This window comes from Phymastichus coffea, unplaced genomic scaffold (assembly GCF_024137745.1).
Source record: "Phymastichus coffea isolate CEN01 unplaced genomic scaffold, Cenicafe_Pcof_1.1 PCOF00115, whole genome shotgun sequence".
NCBI classification, from domain to species: domain Eukaryota; kingdom Metazoa; phylum Arthropoda; class Insecta; order Hymenoptera; family Eulophidae; genus Phymastichus; species Phymastichus coffea.
The window spans coordinates 656,349-670,409 of record NW_026706926.1 but is presented as its reverse complement, the minus strand read 5'-3'; the positions used below and the strand labels follow the sequence as shown (position 1 = coordinate 670,409).

At 41.1% G+C, this 14,061-nt stretch overlaps 1 protein-coding gene across 4 annotated transcripts in view; it reads right to left on the bottom strand.

Annotated features, from left to right (window-relative positions):
* The window catches only part of LOC131670770 (diacylglycerol O-acyltransferase 1), a 70,894-nt gene that overhangs the window by 39,287 nt on the left and 17,546 nt on the right, over positions 1 to 14,061 (bottom strand). For all 4 annotated transcript variants that reach the window (XM_058946669.1, XM_058946672.1, XM_058946670.1 and 1 more), the window contains 2 exons: positions 8,859 to 8,911; positions 7,282 to 7,390 (listed from right to left, as the gene is read on the bottom strand). In XM_058946669.1, coding sequence (XP_058802652.1) covers positions 7,282 to 7,390; positions 8,859 to 8,911 — 162 coding nt within the window. The remainder of the gene's footprint in view (positions 1 to 7,281; positions 7,391 to 8,858; positions 8,912 to 14,061) is intronic.

Here is a 14,061-nt window from a genome sequence, read left to right as displayed (position 1 = left end):
GATTATCGTCTCTCCAACATTTTGAACAAATTACTTTAAACTTCTCAAAAGTCATATCTGAGTTAACATGATCATTATAAATATGTTTAATATTCACGTCATCTTGTCGAAACAAAACTAGTAAATTCACATTATCTCGAATGAGATGCTTCGGTATGCGAGCGTATGATTGACAGAGATAGAAACTATCTACCTTTTTATGTCTTCCCATACAGAAGAATGCTCTCACGTTGTCCTGCTTTTCAGTGGCTATATCGTCAAAAATCATGATGGAATTTGGATTAGCTTTATTCGGTGAAACAACTGCCTCATGCTCGCTGAAGGCATAATACTGTATACCATCAATCGGTTCCAATAAATCTTTTAAAAACTTATACTTTGGTTGATTGAGAGACTTTGAATAAACATAAATGTTTTCAAATCTAAGTCCATTAGGATGTGTGATTAGTGTTAGCAAACAGTTAGTTTTCCCACAGTTACTAGGACCACAGAAAACTGCTCGTATACTGTCAGGCAGTAGTTCACCATGTCTTTTTTCTCGTTTTTCCGTCTCAACCACATTATCAAAATTTATGACTTGCAACTTAAGTGGTTGCTCTTTGAAGTCCATATTGTTTTCTATTCACCGATCGAAGGACGAATGAGACTACTAACTATAAAAAGACTGTTTATATATTTTTAGTTTCATTAAGACTTTGTCTTCTGATGAGGTATGATCAATTGTTACAAAAGAAAGACTGGTGGTGCTGGCTTAGTGAATAAGATCATTAATAACTTACCATTCGAAGCTCATTTGCCTGGTTATCAGTATTGCGGACCGGGAACTAAATTGAAAAAACGACTTGCTCGTGGTGATCCTGGAAAAAATCCGCTAGACGCTGCTTGTAAAGATCACGATATTGCTTATTCTCAAAATCGAGAGAACATTGAGGCGAGAAACGAAGCCGACAAAATTCTAGCTAAACAAGCCTGGGATAGAGTGCAAGCGAAAGATAGTAGTTTTGGTGAGAAAGTTGCTGCATTTGCTGTAGCCAACATAATGAAAGTTAAAAGTAAACTTGGTATGGGTGTTAAAATTTTAAAACGAGGAAAGAAACGAGGTAAGGGATTAAAAAATCGCCAACAACGACGACAGCGACGAAAGACACATGTAAAAAGGAAAAATCTATCAATTGCAATGAAAAAAATTATTAACGCTGCCTCGAGAAGTGTTGTTCCTAGTAATAAATCACTCTTTGTCATTCGTTCGGCTATAAAAGGCGCTAAAGAAGCTGTGAAGAAGGCTGGAGGAAGAAGAAAAATAAATGTTCCTCGTATTCTACCAATTCCTAGTAAAGTGGGTGGAGCTCTTCCTTTTTTAATTCCATTATTTGCCGCTTTGAGCGCCACTGGAGCTTTAGCTGGAGGAGCTGCTTCAATAGCAAAAGCCGTTAACAGTGCTAAGGCCGCTCAAAATGAATTGAAAGAGGCTCATAGACACAATAAAACTATGGAAGCTATTGCTATTGGTAAAGGACTTTATTTGAAACCACATCGTAAAGGTTATGGTCTTCATCTGAAACCATATTCAAGTGGAAAAGGTTTAAAAAAAAAAAGCTCGAAATAACTTTACCTAATCGAGCACTGACAGATCATGATATAAGAAAATATGCTAAAATACTAAAAATTGTAAATTTTCGAGGTGTTTTTATGCGTGATGCTCTACCGACCGATGGGCCTCGATATCAAGAGACAGCTATTGTAAATTTGGATAATAAACGGGGGCCAGGTACTCATTGGGTAGCATATAAAAAGAAAGGCGATGAGGTTATGTATTTTGATAGTTTTGGTAATCTACAGCCGCCTATAGATCTATTGCTTTATCTCAAAGTTAATAGAATCATGTATAATTATATTAGATATCAAGATTTTAATACATATAATTGCGGCCATCTTTGTCTCAAATTTCTTTTAAACAAACTATAGAAAAGACGACTAGTATATAAAATACTCATTCAAAGAATGACTGTCATTTGATATGAATCTGTCATGGAGAATACACTAACATTGAGTCTCTCGGGAACATCATCCGTACTCGAATCATATTATTTTCCACCGATCGAATTGATAGCAAACAAAAAATACGTTCTTGGTCTAGTTGAGCTATTGACATTTAATTCAATACCAAACATTGACGTTGGTTGTAATAAATTTTACGTTGAAGGTCAAGAAGCTATCACTTTACCGACTGGTAGCTACGAAATAGAAGATATTGAAAGCTTTCTTATAGACGAATTAGCACCTAAAGGTATATCGTTTAGCCTAAAACCAAATAATAATACTTTACGTAGTGTCATTCGGTGCAGTCAAAAAATACATTTTGAACCAGAAGATTCTATTGGATCAATTTTAGGCTTCACTAAACGCACGCTCGTTGAAAACGACCTCCTTGAAAACGAAACACATAGTTCTGACTTACCCGTCACTATACTCAAAGTCAATGCTTTACGTGTAGAGTGTAATATTACTACAGGCTCTTACATAAACGATCGCAAAGTACATACTATACATGAATTTTTCCCAGCAGTCCCACCTGGATATAAGATTATAGAAGTTCCCTCTCACGTCATTTACCTTCCAGTCACTGTGAGGAGCATTGATCATTTTCAAATTCGTATAGTTGATCAAGACGGAAACCTAGTTAACTTTCGAGGAGAAGTCATCACAGTGCGAGTGCATATAAAGACCATATCTTAGTAATGGGTATCATTTACAATATAAAGAGCGGCCGAGGCTATATTAAAAGACAAAAATGTCGAACAGCAACCAGTCAACAGCGAGCTATCAGACCGCTCACACCTCAGAACATTCAATTTCTGAAAAGCTTGAGACTAGAAGTCGTCGAAAATCGTGGAAGAAAATATTGTGCGTATTAGTGTGTTGTATAAAACAACAACAACAATAATAATAATATGGAGGGAATTCTAGACATTCATTCAGCTGTCGCTTTCGATGAGTCTATAGCTCATTATGAAGTTCATGCGCATCAGCCTTATTCATTATCATATTTCAATAATAGTGATGAAATTCATATAGCAATTCAACATCAAGATTTATCTCTGCTTCCATCGCGCAGTATGATTCATATTTGTGGTAGGTTGACCAAGCCGGACGGTACCACTCCAGTGGAGAACACTTTATTAGTCAACAATGCCCTCTGTCATTTGTTCGAGGAAATACGATATGAAATAAATGCTATTGAAATTGATAAAGTGAAAAATGTAGGCTTAACGAGCCTCATGAAAAATTGGCTTTCACTCAATCCATGTCAAAGCTCTATCGCTGAAAATGCTGGATGGAATGGTGATAACAACGAAGTTTTAATATGTAACGCTCAAGGTTTTTTTGATGTGACTATCCCTCTCAGTATGTTACTGGGCTTTGCTGAAGATTATCGGAAAATTGTAGTCAATGTCAAGCATGAACTTATTCTCACAAGATCAAGAGATGATTTAAATGCTATTTTGTCTGCTCCAATAGGGAATCCTGCTGCTTCAGAAAAAACAAAAATTACTTTAACTAAGGTTGAATGGTTGATGCCATATGTGATGGTTGCAGACAAAGAAAAAATCAAATTACTCAATCAGATTGGACGAGATCGTGCAATTACTATGAGTTATCGTACTTGGGAAATGTATGAGTATCCAAAATTACCTCGTACATCAAAGCATGTTTGGAGTGTTAAGACTTCCAATCAATTGGAAAAGCCTCGCTTTGTTATTTTAGCTTTTCAAACTAAACGTAAAAGTTCAGCAAGTGTTAATTCTAGTAATTTTGATCATTGTAATATTAGTAATGTGAAGCTATTCCTCAATTCACAATGCTATCCGTATGGAAATCTCAATTTAAATATCAATCAAAATCAGTTTGCTGTTCTCTACGATATGTATACTAATTTTCAAAACGCTTATTATGGTAAAGAAAACGAGCCGTTACTCAATAAAAAGGATTTCATTAATAAAGTGCCGTTAATAGTTATAGACTGCTCCAAACAAAATGAAACATTAAAAAGCGCTCCAGTCGATGTTCGCCTAGAATTTGAAACTCGGACTGATTTTCCTGAAGATACTGCAGCCTACTGCTTAATATTACACGATCGTATTGTACAATATAACCCGATTAGTGGTGATGTTAAAAAATTAGTTTGAAATTAACAAGACATTATGTAATCAATGTACACAATGCTTTTCAATAAAAAAAATAAAATTATATACATATACACTATATATTGTTAGAATTTAATACAAACTACCTATAATCCTAGAGAGAGAGAGAGAAAGAGAATAGCATCCACACTAAACGGCGTACGCACCTAGCAAGCTAGAGACGCTACCCCCTCTCCGAGGGCCCAAACTTAGCCAGCATAAGCTTACTATGCTCCCTACTATAGAAGGAGAGAGACCATCATACAGCTTACTAAATACCCTACCAACTTCTACAGCATCCTACCTTACCAACCTATGTATATGAATATTGGTGGGTGAGTGGGTGAGAGTAGGTAGGTGGATGGAATAGGTGAATGGGGGTGGGGGCACTGGTAGATCCTAAGTAAATTAAAACATTATTAATTTTTTATTTTAGTTTAATTTATTATTTTTTTTTATAAAATACATTATTTTTTATAAAAATACAATTTTTTTCTTTTTAATATTACTATTTAATTTTTTTGGACCCGACGACCTTAGAGGGGCGAGTCGGCTTCCTGATGGTTGGTTGTGCAGGAATCAAAATAACTTTACGTCGAACACACTCAACGTTTTTTACCACCGGAATTTTTTTCTGTAAACAAATTTTTTAATTATTATTTTTAATTTTAAATTTATTAATTCATTGTATAACTTAATTACTTACATTAGCGGTCAAATCGAGTGGTTTATCAATTTGAGTATTATCTCCTCTTTGACAGCCTGCGGATGTTGCTGTCGAAGAGGTTGTTGTTGACGTCGCTGGTGATGTTCTCCTCGACGTTGCTGTTGACGTCGCTGGTGATGTTGTCCTCGACGTTCCTGATGATGACGATGATAATGTCATCGATGTAGATGTCGTTGACAGCCTCGAAGATGATCCATTACCTTCATTCACCATGGCTGTTGTTGATGGTGCAGCAATGCTGGAAAGCCGTCGCTTAACTTTCGCAGCAAGTTCGTCTTGCTGCGCTTTAGCTAAGGCGGCTTTCCGTTTCCGCTCCAATCGAGCGGATTCTTGCTGCCTCCGCATAGCGTCCGCACGCTTATGTTGTTCTAGTTTGGCGTTGACGCGATCATTGACAATTTTGTCAATTTGATAGGCGACTTGATGCGCCATCATTCTGGCCGCTATAGATTCCTTGATCCACTGAAAAAGAGAAAAGACAATTAAATATTAATAAAAAATATAAATTGATATAATATTATAATAATACATACTTGTTGGACAATCGCCTTTATTTGTTGAATTTGCAGTGCTTGAGGACTGTTCTCCTCCACAAATCGCTGCAACTGAAAATAAATGATAATAAATAAATAAATAAATAAATATATGAGAAAAAATACTTACGGTAATTAATAATAAAATTAAGAGCCGATATAACGGCTCTTTTCCGACATTCTGCATGGTCGGAAGCTGGTAATCTGAAGTGGTAAGCTGAAATTGAATAATAATATTATTAAAAAATTATAAAAGTTATTTTAATTATTTTTAAATTATTTAAAATTATACTTACAGTTTCTAAAAACTCACACGCTTTGGTGATACTTTCCATTGTTGTTGTTGTTTTATTTTTATTAATTAACTTTAAAAAAATATAAAACTTACTAATGTTTAAATAATAATAAACAATTAGCACTACACTGTGAACCGCTCGAAGTTTCCTTTAAGACTGACCAACGAAAATCCTACCGAACACTCACACTATTATCAGGTACGAATTTTCTTCAATATATGTAAGCTACACACAAACGTAGACATTCTTTGAGTGAGATAGGACGTTTAGTGTACCCTTTCCCACCCCATGTAAGCTAGAAAGTTTGTCACTTTCTAAAAACTATAAATCTTGACGTCCCGCTGACTTTATGGTCATCCGCAAAAAACACATTAAACGTAGGTCACGCGTCCGCGCTATGAGTTTTGCTTGACCATCCTTAAACCGTCTATGATCTACATTTGCGATAGTCATAGGTAACATAAGATAAGAGGGAACGTAGTAAGCATAGATGCTCTCTCTTTCTGAAAGTAGTAGAGAAGCTTGATCACCCTCAAACCAACTATGATCTACATTTATGATAGACATAATTAACTTAAGATAATAGGGTAGTTAATAAGCATAGCTGATCATGCGCTCCCCTCCTCCTCGCACTGTGGACCACGCTGAGTCAGAGCTAGAGAGAGAGAGAGCATACATTTAAAACTGCTATAGTAGCGCACCCCCATCAGGCCAGAACTATAGACAGCATGCGCTCCCCTCCTCCTCCTCCGCACGCTCGGGCCCTATACCAAATGTATGCGTGTGTAGCTAATATACACAATATGCATCCTCTAAGGTACATGTGGCATTGGCTCTAGTGGTAGAACGCTAGCCTGCCAACCCAGAGGACTCCGGTTCGATTCTCCGGTCTGTCTCTTCATTTTTTTCAAAAAATCTTCGCTATTTTCTATTCGTTTCATTCTCAATGTAGCATGTAAATTGTCAATAATATATATTTATAACTTTTTAAAAAAAAAAAAAAAACATTTAAATTTAATTAGACTAAAAGCTCTAGGTATAGGGTCCCTAGGGACTAGGAGCCCTAGTAACCTTCCTCAAAAATTATAAATAATTATTAACATTAATAATAATAATAATAATTAACATAGAAGGGATAGAGGCCAGGGAATCAAAGGGTTAAACCAAGGGACCCCCCACGAATATTGTTAATAATAATTGTTAACAATAATAATTATTATTAACATAGCCAGGGGGTCCAAAGGGTTAAGCCCGGTGGGGTCAAAGGGTTACGGACCCCCCGCAGGTGTGCTGGAACATACGTATGTTCCAGCACACCGGAGACCCCCCGCAGGTGTGCTGGAACATACATTGCTATACTACTACTGTCAATGTTTGTTTTGACGAACGGCTATGGCTCGCCTCGAGCGCTCACCGCACGAAAGGAATTATAAAAGAATGGAGTGCACTTTCGGACCGGAGAGCAGCTCTGCTACTGCACACGGAAAACGCTCATATGTATCTGCTCAAACGCGAAGCTTTCACGCAAGAATTATACTTACCCAAGCTGAATCCCGACTCCTTCACATGGATTACCACCATCGGCATGAGCACCATCACTATCAGGTTAACTACGTGGAATACCATGCCCGGTCCGTGAGCTATCAGGTCCTGCAACAGAAGAGCACCCGAGTGGGAAGTCGGTCATCGGCAACTTTCTTCAATTAAATGAGCGCTCGGCAGCTTTCGACGCGGCTCAAGGCAGCCCGGCAATCCCGCGCGCACAATGGAAACCAAACAATTCCGAACATTCTTCCGTGCGCGGCACGCAACTCTCGCGCGACTGAGCTTTCGGCTTTCAGCGGCAGACAGGCAGCCTCGCCTGCTCGAACCAATCACTTCAACCTGGAGATCTCTTACTTGCTCGCGGCCCCGATGACACTCTACGGAAGGCTCGGCGTCCCTGCTAACTCCTTCTCCGCAGGCCTCTTTACCAACCGGCCAACCGGAAATATACCTACGGATACTTTGACTCGACCTTGTTTCGCGGTCTAACGAAATAACATTCGACGTGGCAGGCTCGAGATCGTCCTTAGAGAGAATGTGCCGCGGCATTGATCGAGTTGAATGATCGCCGACTATATTTGGCAATCATATTGAAGCAAGCTTTGAACGTGGCAGCTTATTTTTCCTCTAGCACAAGATTAATCGCCAGCGCCGAGATGAAACTACAACGAGTATCGAATTTCCAGAAATTTCGTCAATTTCCTCGCTGCGATAATGAAAGTTAATTAATTATATCTAAACTCGATTTGGGTCGACGGATATATATATATATCTGCCGGCATGGCAAGGCGGAGCGAGAACGAGAGAAAGAGAGAGAGAGAGTATTTTAGGGCCCATTAAAATTAATAATCGAAACGCAAACTGTCTGGCTGAAATTGGCAGAGCAACAAGGCTAAACGAGGCACACTTGGGTCGAGCCGGCTCGCGACATTAATTGCCGACGCGGGCGTGGGCGCGCGGACGCGATAGCGAGATCGCATGCACTTCGGAAGTTGGCGCTCGTAAAAGCGCTGCTGGCAATTCAGTTTTATTGTCGGCAGAGAGACAGCGCAAGAGCGCGAAGCTAACGGCGAGAGTCTAGTCGCTTCAAGGAAGACGGATTTCCATTTGTCGCGCGCGCGCAAGAGAGAGAGAGTGGTCGCGCCAATCGATCGCCGACGGAGAGTCGCTCGTATTTATATGCGTTCGGCCGAGGTGCATCGCCGTGCGTGTGTGCATCTGCCCGAGTGCAGATGCACACACGCACGCGCAGTCAACTGCTTGCGGTGCGAACCACATAGAATTTGCACGGCGGTGAGTACCCCGTTAATTCACGTGTCAATGCTCCATTCCTCTCTCGCGCTCGCGCACAACCAAGCTGATACATCCTTCATATTCGGCCAAAAGAGGTCAGGCGGTAGGTATCGCTTTTCTCGATGATCGATTACGCATCGGAGGCTCGATACGTGATTTTTCTTGGCACGCGTCGAGATGTGTGCATGTCACTGTCCACTGGAGATATCTCTGACATGATCGACAGCGTACGAGGCTCATCGGCGACGAAAAATATCTTTTTAGTGAATACGCTGCTTACCATCGCCAGGCCTTTCTCGATCAGCAGGCACAAGCTTATCGGCACAGTGGAATCTGAAAATAAACGTTTACATAATTCAATAATGTTCCAAGCTAAGCGTGCCACTGCGCTTTAAATGGATTTCGTATTCGAATGGGCTGACACTGCTGATTTTGAGGGACGTCCGACCAAAATCGGCTTTTACTACTAACATTAGGTAGATAACGTTATGCTGGCGTTTCTCCGTATACGATATTTCCGTTGTAACCAAATTTATCCGTGAGATACACATCTGCTCGGCGATATTTACCGTGTAATCCACCTGAGAATCGGCTGGCATCGCGTTGGCAGGGACCGATCCCAATTGAAATTCATACGCCTCCGCGCTATTCATTACAATGCCAATAGAGCTGTGCGGCAGTAGCGCGTTAATTGAATCGACAAAGAGAGCTTGTGGCGTCGCTCCAGCACTTGCCAGTCGGCGTCGCATCGCATAGATATGGCCACTCTACGGGAGGGGAGAGCGATGAGACGAAAAAAAAAGGCACGCAAAGTGCCTCGGGATTTGCAGCTTTGAAGGACTGTTCAGCTACTTTGCGCTAGGACAACGGAGCCGCAGCCAGCGAGGAAAAAAAGAACAAGCCGAGGCTGCTTTTGTCCCGACACGCAACCCACTTTTTCCTCTTACCCTCTCGCTCTCTCGCAAGAATCATCCAATTAACAATTACGCGTTGCTTCGGAAGTATCACTCGGCGCAGGGCTGTTATTTGCGTCCTGCGACATAAGAAAAAGCCATTCTTTTCATTGCATAATTGAAATTGAATCGCGCGAAAATTTCTGCAAGCGATAAAACAGTGCGTAGAATATTGCTTCATTAATTGCTGTCGGACTACTGATACTTATCATTCCACCTGAACGATTGAAATGAGCGAGAAATGTCATCGGATACAATGCTGTCAAGCTTGTAATTTAACGAATCCTACTCTGATAAAAATACTATATATGTATATATTTGTTATCAGAAATTCTCCAACTTGGAAAGCATAAGCTTTTTCGGTGAAAATGCTTTCGCCATTGACAACTTTAACGTGTTTCACGAAACAGCACTTTCCAGCTATCAAATCAACAGGATGATCAAATTGAATGAAAAAAAGGAAGGCAAGCGCTACATATCTACTAAAACATGGCTCGTTTCTTTAACAATAAGCCTTACTAAAAAAAAGCTGCCGAACGCTGAGTGCTCTCACCGATTTCATTTCACGAGTACCGACACAAAGGAGACAGCGAGAGAGAAAGAGAGAGAGAGAGAGAGAGAGAGAGAGAAATCGTCAAAGAAAATAAAAACGTGCGGAGTTCGGTCTGGGCATAAAAGAAAAAGAGGCTGAAGGCGGGCTAATAGAAACGAACGCGTCATGAAAAGCTCGATTTGCCGGGAACAAAAAAATTGCTGTTGAGTATCAACTTAAAAGCGCGCTGCGAATCTTTAAAGCATACGCGCGGCCAACTGGAATTTCGCGAGGACTGGCGATCAAAAGTATACGTGCGATGAGTATTTATTGTGTTGAAAAAGTATTTATTTTGCAGTACTGCTAGCGGCTATAATTCTGATCAAGTTATTACTTGAAAAAACTCTTGAAAAACACGCAGTGTAATGAAAAAGATCTTGGCTCGGTTGCAAAGTTGTTGCCGGGAGCTTTTACCTTACTGCATTATTGTAATAAGCTAAAAATAGTTCTTTGTGCAGAATAAAAACTTTAGGCTCGTAATTTTATGTTGCTTATTACGGTTGATTAAGAACACTAATTAAAAAACCTCCTCGGGTTCTTACAAGAGATTGCGTACTTAATCTCTCTTTTAATAAGTTACTTGAAAAGAGAGTAAGTTGCTGTAAGAGTTTTAATATTATTATTAGACGAAAAATTAATACTTCGACTTTCGAATAAACAGAATAAGGGACGAATAATACGACGCGAGACTAACAATAAAATATTGTGCAAAAGCCACAAGCTGGGAGCAAAAGAGCTCTTCTAAAAGACGAAATTTAACGTAAACTTAGTAAAATGTTCCAGCAAAGATTTATTGCGTGAAAAAGCTGTTGCATTTCAGCGCACGTACAAGCTGTAGCAGCAGCAGTAGCGAGTCCACATTCAGCCATAATACGGAAATTAAGAATTTTTTTGCAGGTTACGCGTAAGAGTTATAGCTGGAAATAGTTGCAGTGTAGTTCGGGCTAAAGTGTGGGGAAGCGGCAGAAGACAGAGGGGCCAAATGTCATTGTGCAACTAATTTTGCATACTCGCCGAATTAGGATCAGCTCGTGCATCGCGAAGCGGATGATTTTGCGCGGAGCGCTTGCTTTAAATTTGATTATTTCGCCTGCCGAGTGTAATTCATTCGCGATACGCTCGTGCGCGAAACAACTGCTTCCCTCCCTAGGCGCATATACATTTCCAAATGCATTACAGGAATTGAGAGAGAGAGAGAGAGGGAGGGGGGGAGCGCCAGCGAGTGAGCTGAAGCAGGGGGAGGGGGCGGAGCGTGCTTTTCAACTTTGGTAATTAAGGAAATTAGAAATTCTAGGCGCTAAATTATCGCGACGATGTTTCACGCGCAGCATAGTCTCGCTTTTACTTAATAATCGTTTCGACTCCAAGACCGAATGAATTATTTAATCTGCCGCTGATTTTCACGATGTATCATCGTTACGCTCGATGAAAAAACAACGACACTATAGGGTTATCCACGACAAATTTTGTATTGAAAAATATGTGTTCTCTGATGTTAATTGAAGATTTAGACGAGAATAGGCTTATATTACGAGTCCTATTCTCAATTACTAAACGGTGTTAACTAACTATACAGAATTAGTCTGTGCCATTGCGATTTCTAGTAAAATTCGATGATTATACGATGATTAATTTCGACTATAATTAACCGGAATTAGTGAGGTTCCATCACGACAATGCGCTTGCGAATGAATTAATAATGTGCGTGGACATATGTGTGCGTTCTTGTGCCGGGTATAATTTATTCATTTTCAAACACACTGAATACTTTTTCAAAATTACCATCAATTATGAAATATCTGAGCAGATTAACGTTAATTTTGTGAGAATCGCTTACTACCGAACGATATCAGTATCGGCCGTTTGTGTGTGGGCAAAGAACTCGTAAAGCAAGAACAAGCTCACGAAATAGAAGAGTTTCGTCCGCGAGCAAACTTGACGAGGGCCACCCAACGGCCGAAGCAAACCGCAAGGCTCGAAACTCGAAACAAAGTCACCGGTCAGCGCAGTGGGCGCCGCATTATTTCGCTCTTAACGAGAGGGTACAGCGTACGTAGCCATCACCGGAGCGTCTTTAACTCTTAACTCGTTAAAAGATCCGACTTAAGTTGGTGCGGGCCAAACTTTTGTTTCCTCGCTGGCTTGACGGCCAATAGTCGCGCATCTCTCTCTCTCTCTCTTACTCGTGAATTCCGCCCACGAACAAAACGCTAAAAAGTCGAGGGGTGCCAGGACGCGCGCGAACAGCGTAAACGCCCCTACAGCTCCCGTCGTAAAGTGCGAAATTAACGCGCGGCCGCCCGAAATACTCGCGCTCTTGTTGCTTCTGTTGCGCTTACGCGCGTGTGCGCGCATCGCTTCTCGAGCTCCCTTTTATTACACCTCTATTCCTGGCTTTATTTTTTATTCAATTTCTTTGCTGTCCCCATTTTCACCTCTCTCTCTCTTTTTTTCCGCTTTTTGCCCACTCCGTTTGAAAAATGCAGTGCAGAGCCGCAGTCTTCGACTGGGTTTTCTTGTTTGCCGCCGGCCTGATCTGCTGCAAAATTGACGGAGCTTTTATCTAGTAGTTAATAGTTTGCTCCGAAACCTACGCATCGTTCGAAGAAGAGAGTTTTTGCTTATTCAACGTTTCACGAATGATGAACATCTGCGGTCTTTAAAATTGAAACTGCAATTGTGTTATTTACGCTCGAACAAATGATCTTTCGTAAATTGGAGCGAGCGTCAATGTTACATTTTGCAGTTTTCATCGTCGAAAGCTGAGTTATTTGTGCAGTAGAAGTAAAAGTTGCGGTGTAATTTGGAGAAGAGCGAGTGTGGCTCGTCAAAGCGGCAGCACCCACTTGATCAATCTCGTATTCCAGGCGTCGGTTTAATAACTTAAGAAGCAGTTCCCTAATGTGCTCAGTCGCAACGGCAGAAGTCGCGAAATTGGCAAGAGTTCGGGCGATCGACTGGTCGCCGAGGCTAACGAAGCAACGCCTCGACTGCGGACATAATAAATTGGCCTCGATCCCACCAATATCATCTTCGCCTCTGCGAATGAATGATCATCCCTTAGCGAGGCACGGCTCAAGCCCGAAAAACAAACTCGCGCACGCGCTCCGTTCTCATATCAGAAGTAGAAAAAAGCTGCAGCCGCATGAAAGATGCGGAAATATGAGAAGAAAAAGGAAGCTGAGAGAGAGAGACAGAGAGGACTATTAGCAGCGGGCGGCAGCGGCAGCAATAGAAGCAAGCCTTATATGCGTAAATAATGCAGCTCCTTAGTTGGTCGCTTCGAGTTTTGTTGCTCGCGTGGCTGTTTTCTTCCCCCTTTTGTTGCCGTGATATTACGAAATGAGCGCGAGAATATTGTGCTGCTGCCGCGGGGAGCGAGTTTTTTTGCTGGGGGCATTGTTTACGAGCTACTCCTCTACCAGCTCCTCCCCCTCCCCTTGCCTATCGCTGTTCAAGTTGTTCTTGCTTTCTTTCTAGCTCGCTCCAGTTTGTATATTTCGCGAGTGTGGCGCGCGCGAGATTCGACAAAAATCGGCAGAAGAATGGGCCGGAATCAAGCCGGTTTTTATCTCTCGGCGACGTGCACTCGCAGTCGGAATAAAAGAAGGGGAAAGAGTGACAAGAAGAGGATTTAGTTTCGAAGGTGCATTTCGATTTTCATGAAGCGCCCATGATAAATCCCGATGCTCGCGCGACTAGTATATCTGCGAAAAAACCGAGCTTTCTCCCGCCTTTTCATTTCCGCACTATGTTCTTTTCTACTCGCACTTCAGCGACTCCGCGAGAAGCTTTGAAATTTTAATGTCTGCTCTTTCACGTATCAGCTAGGTGTTTTTTTTTTAATTTCAAGAGAAATGCATGTTCGACTTTTCGAGAACAGTACGAGGGCGACATCCTTTGCATTGCAACGGATAAAACGATCGATTCTCTCTCTC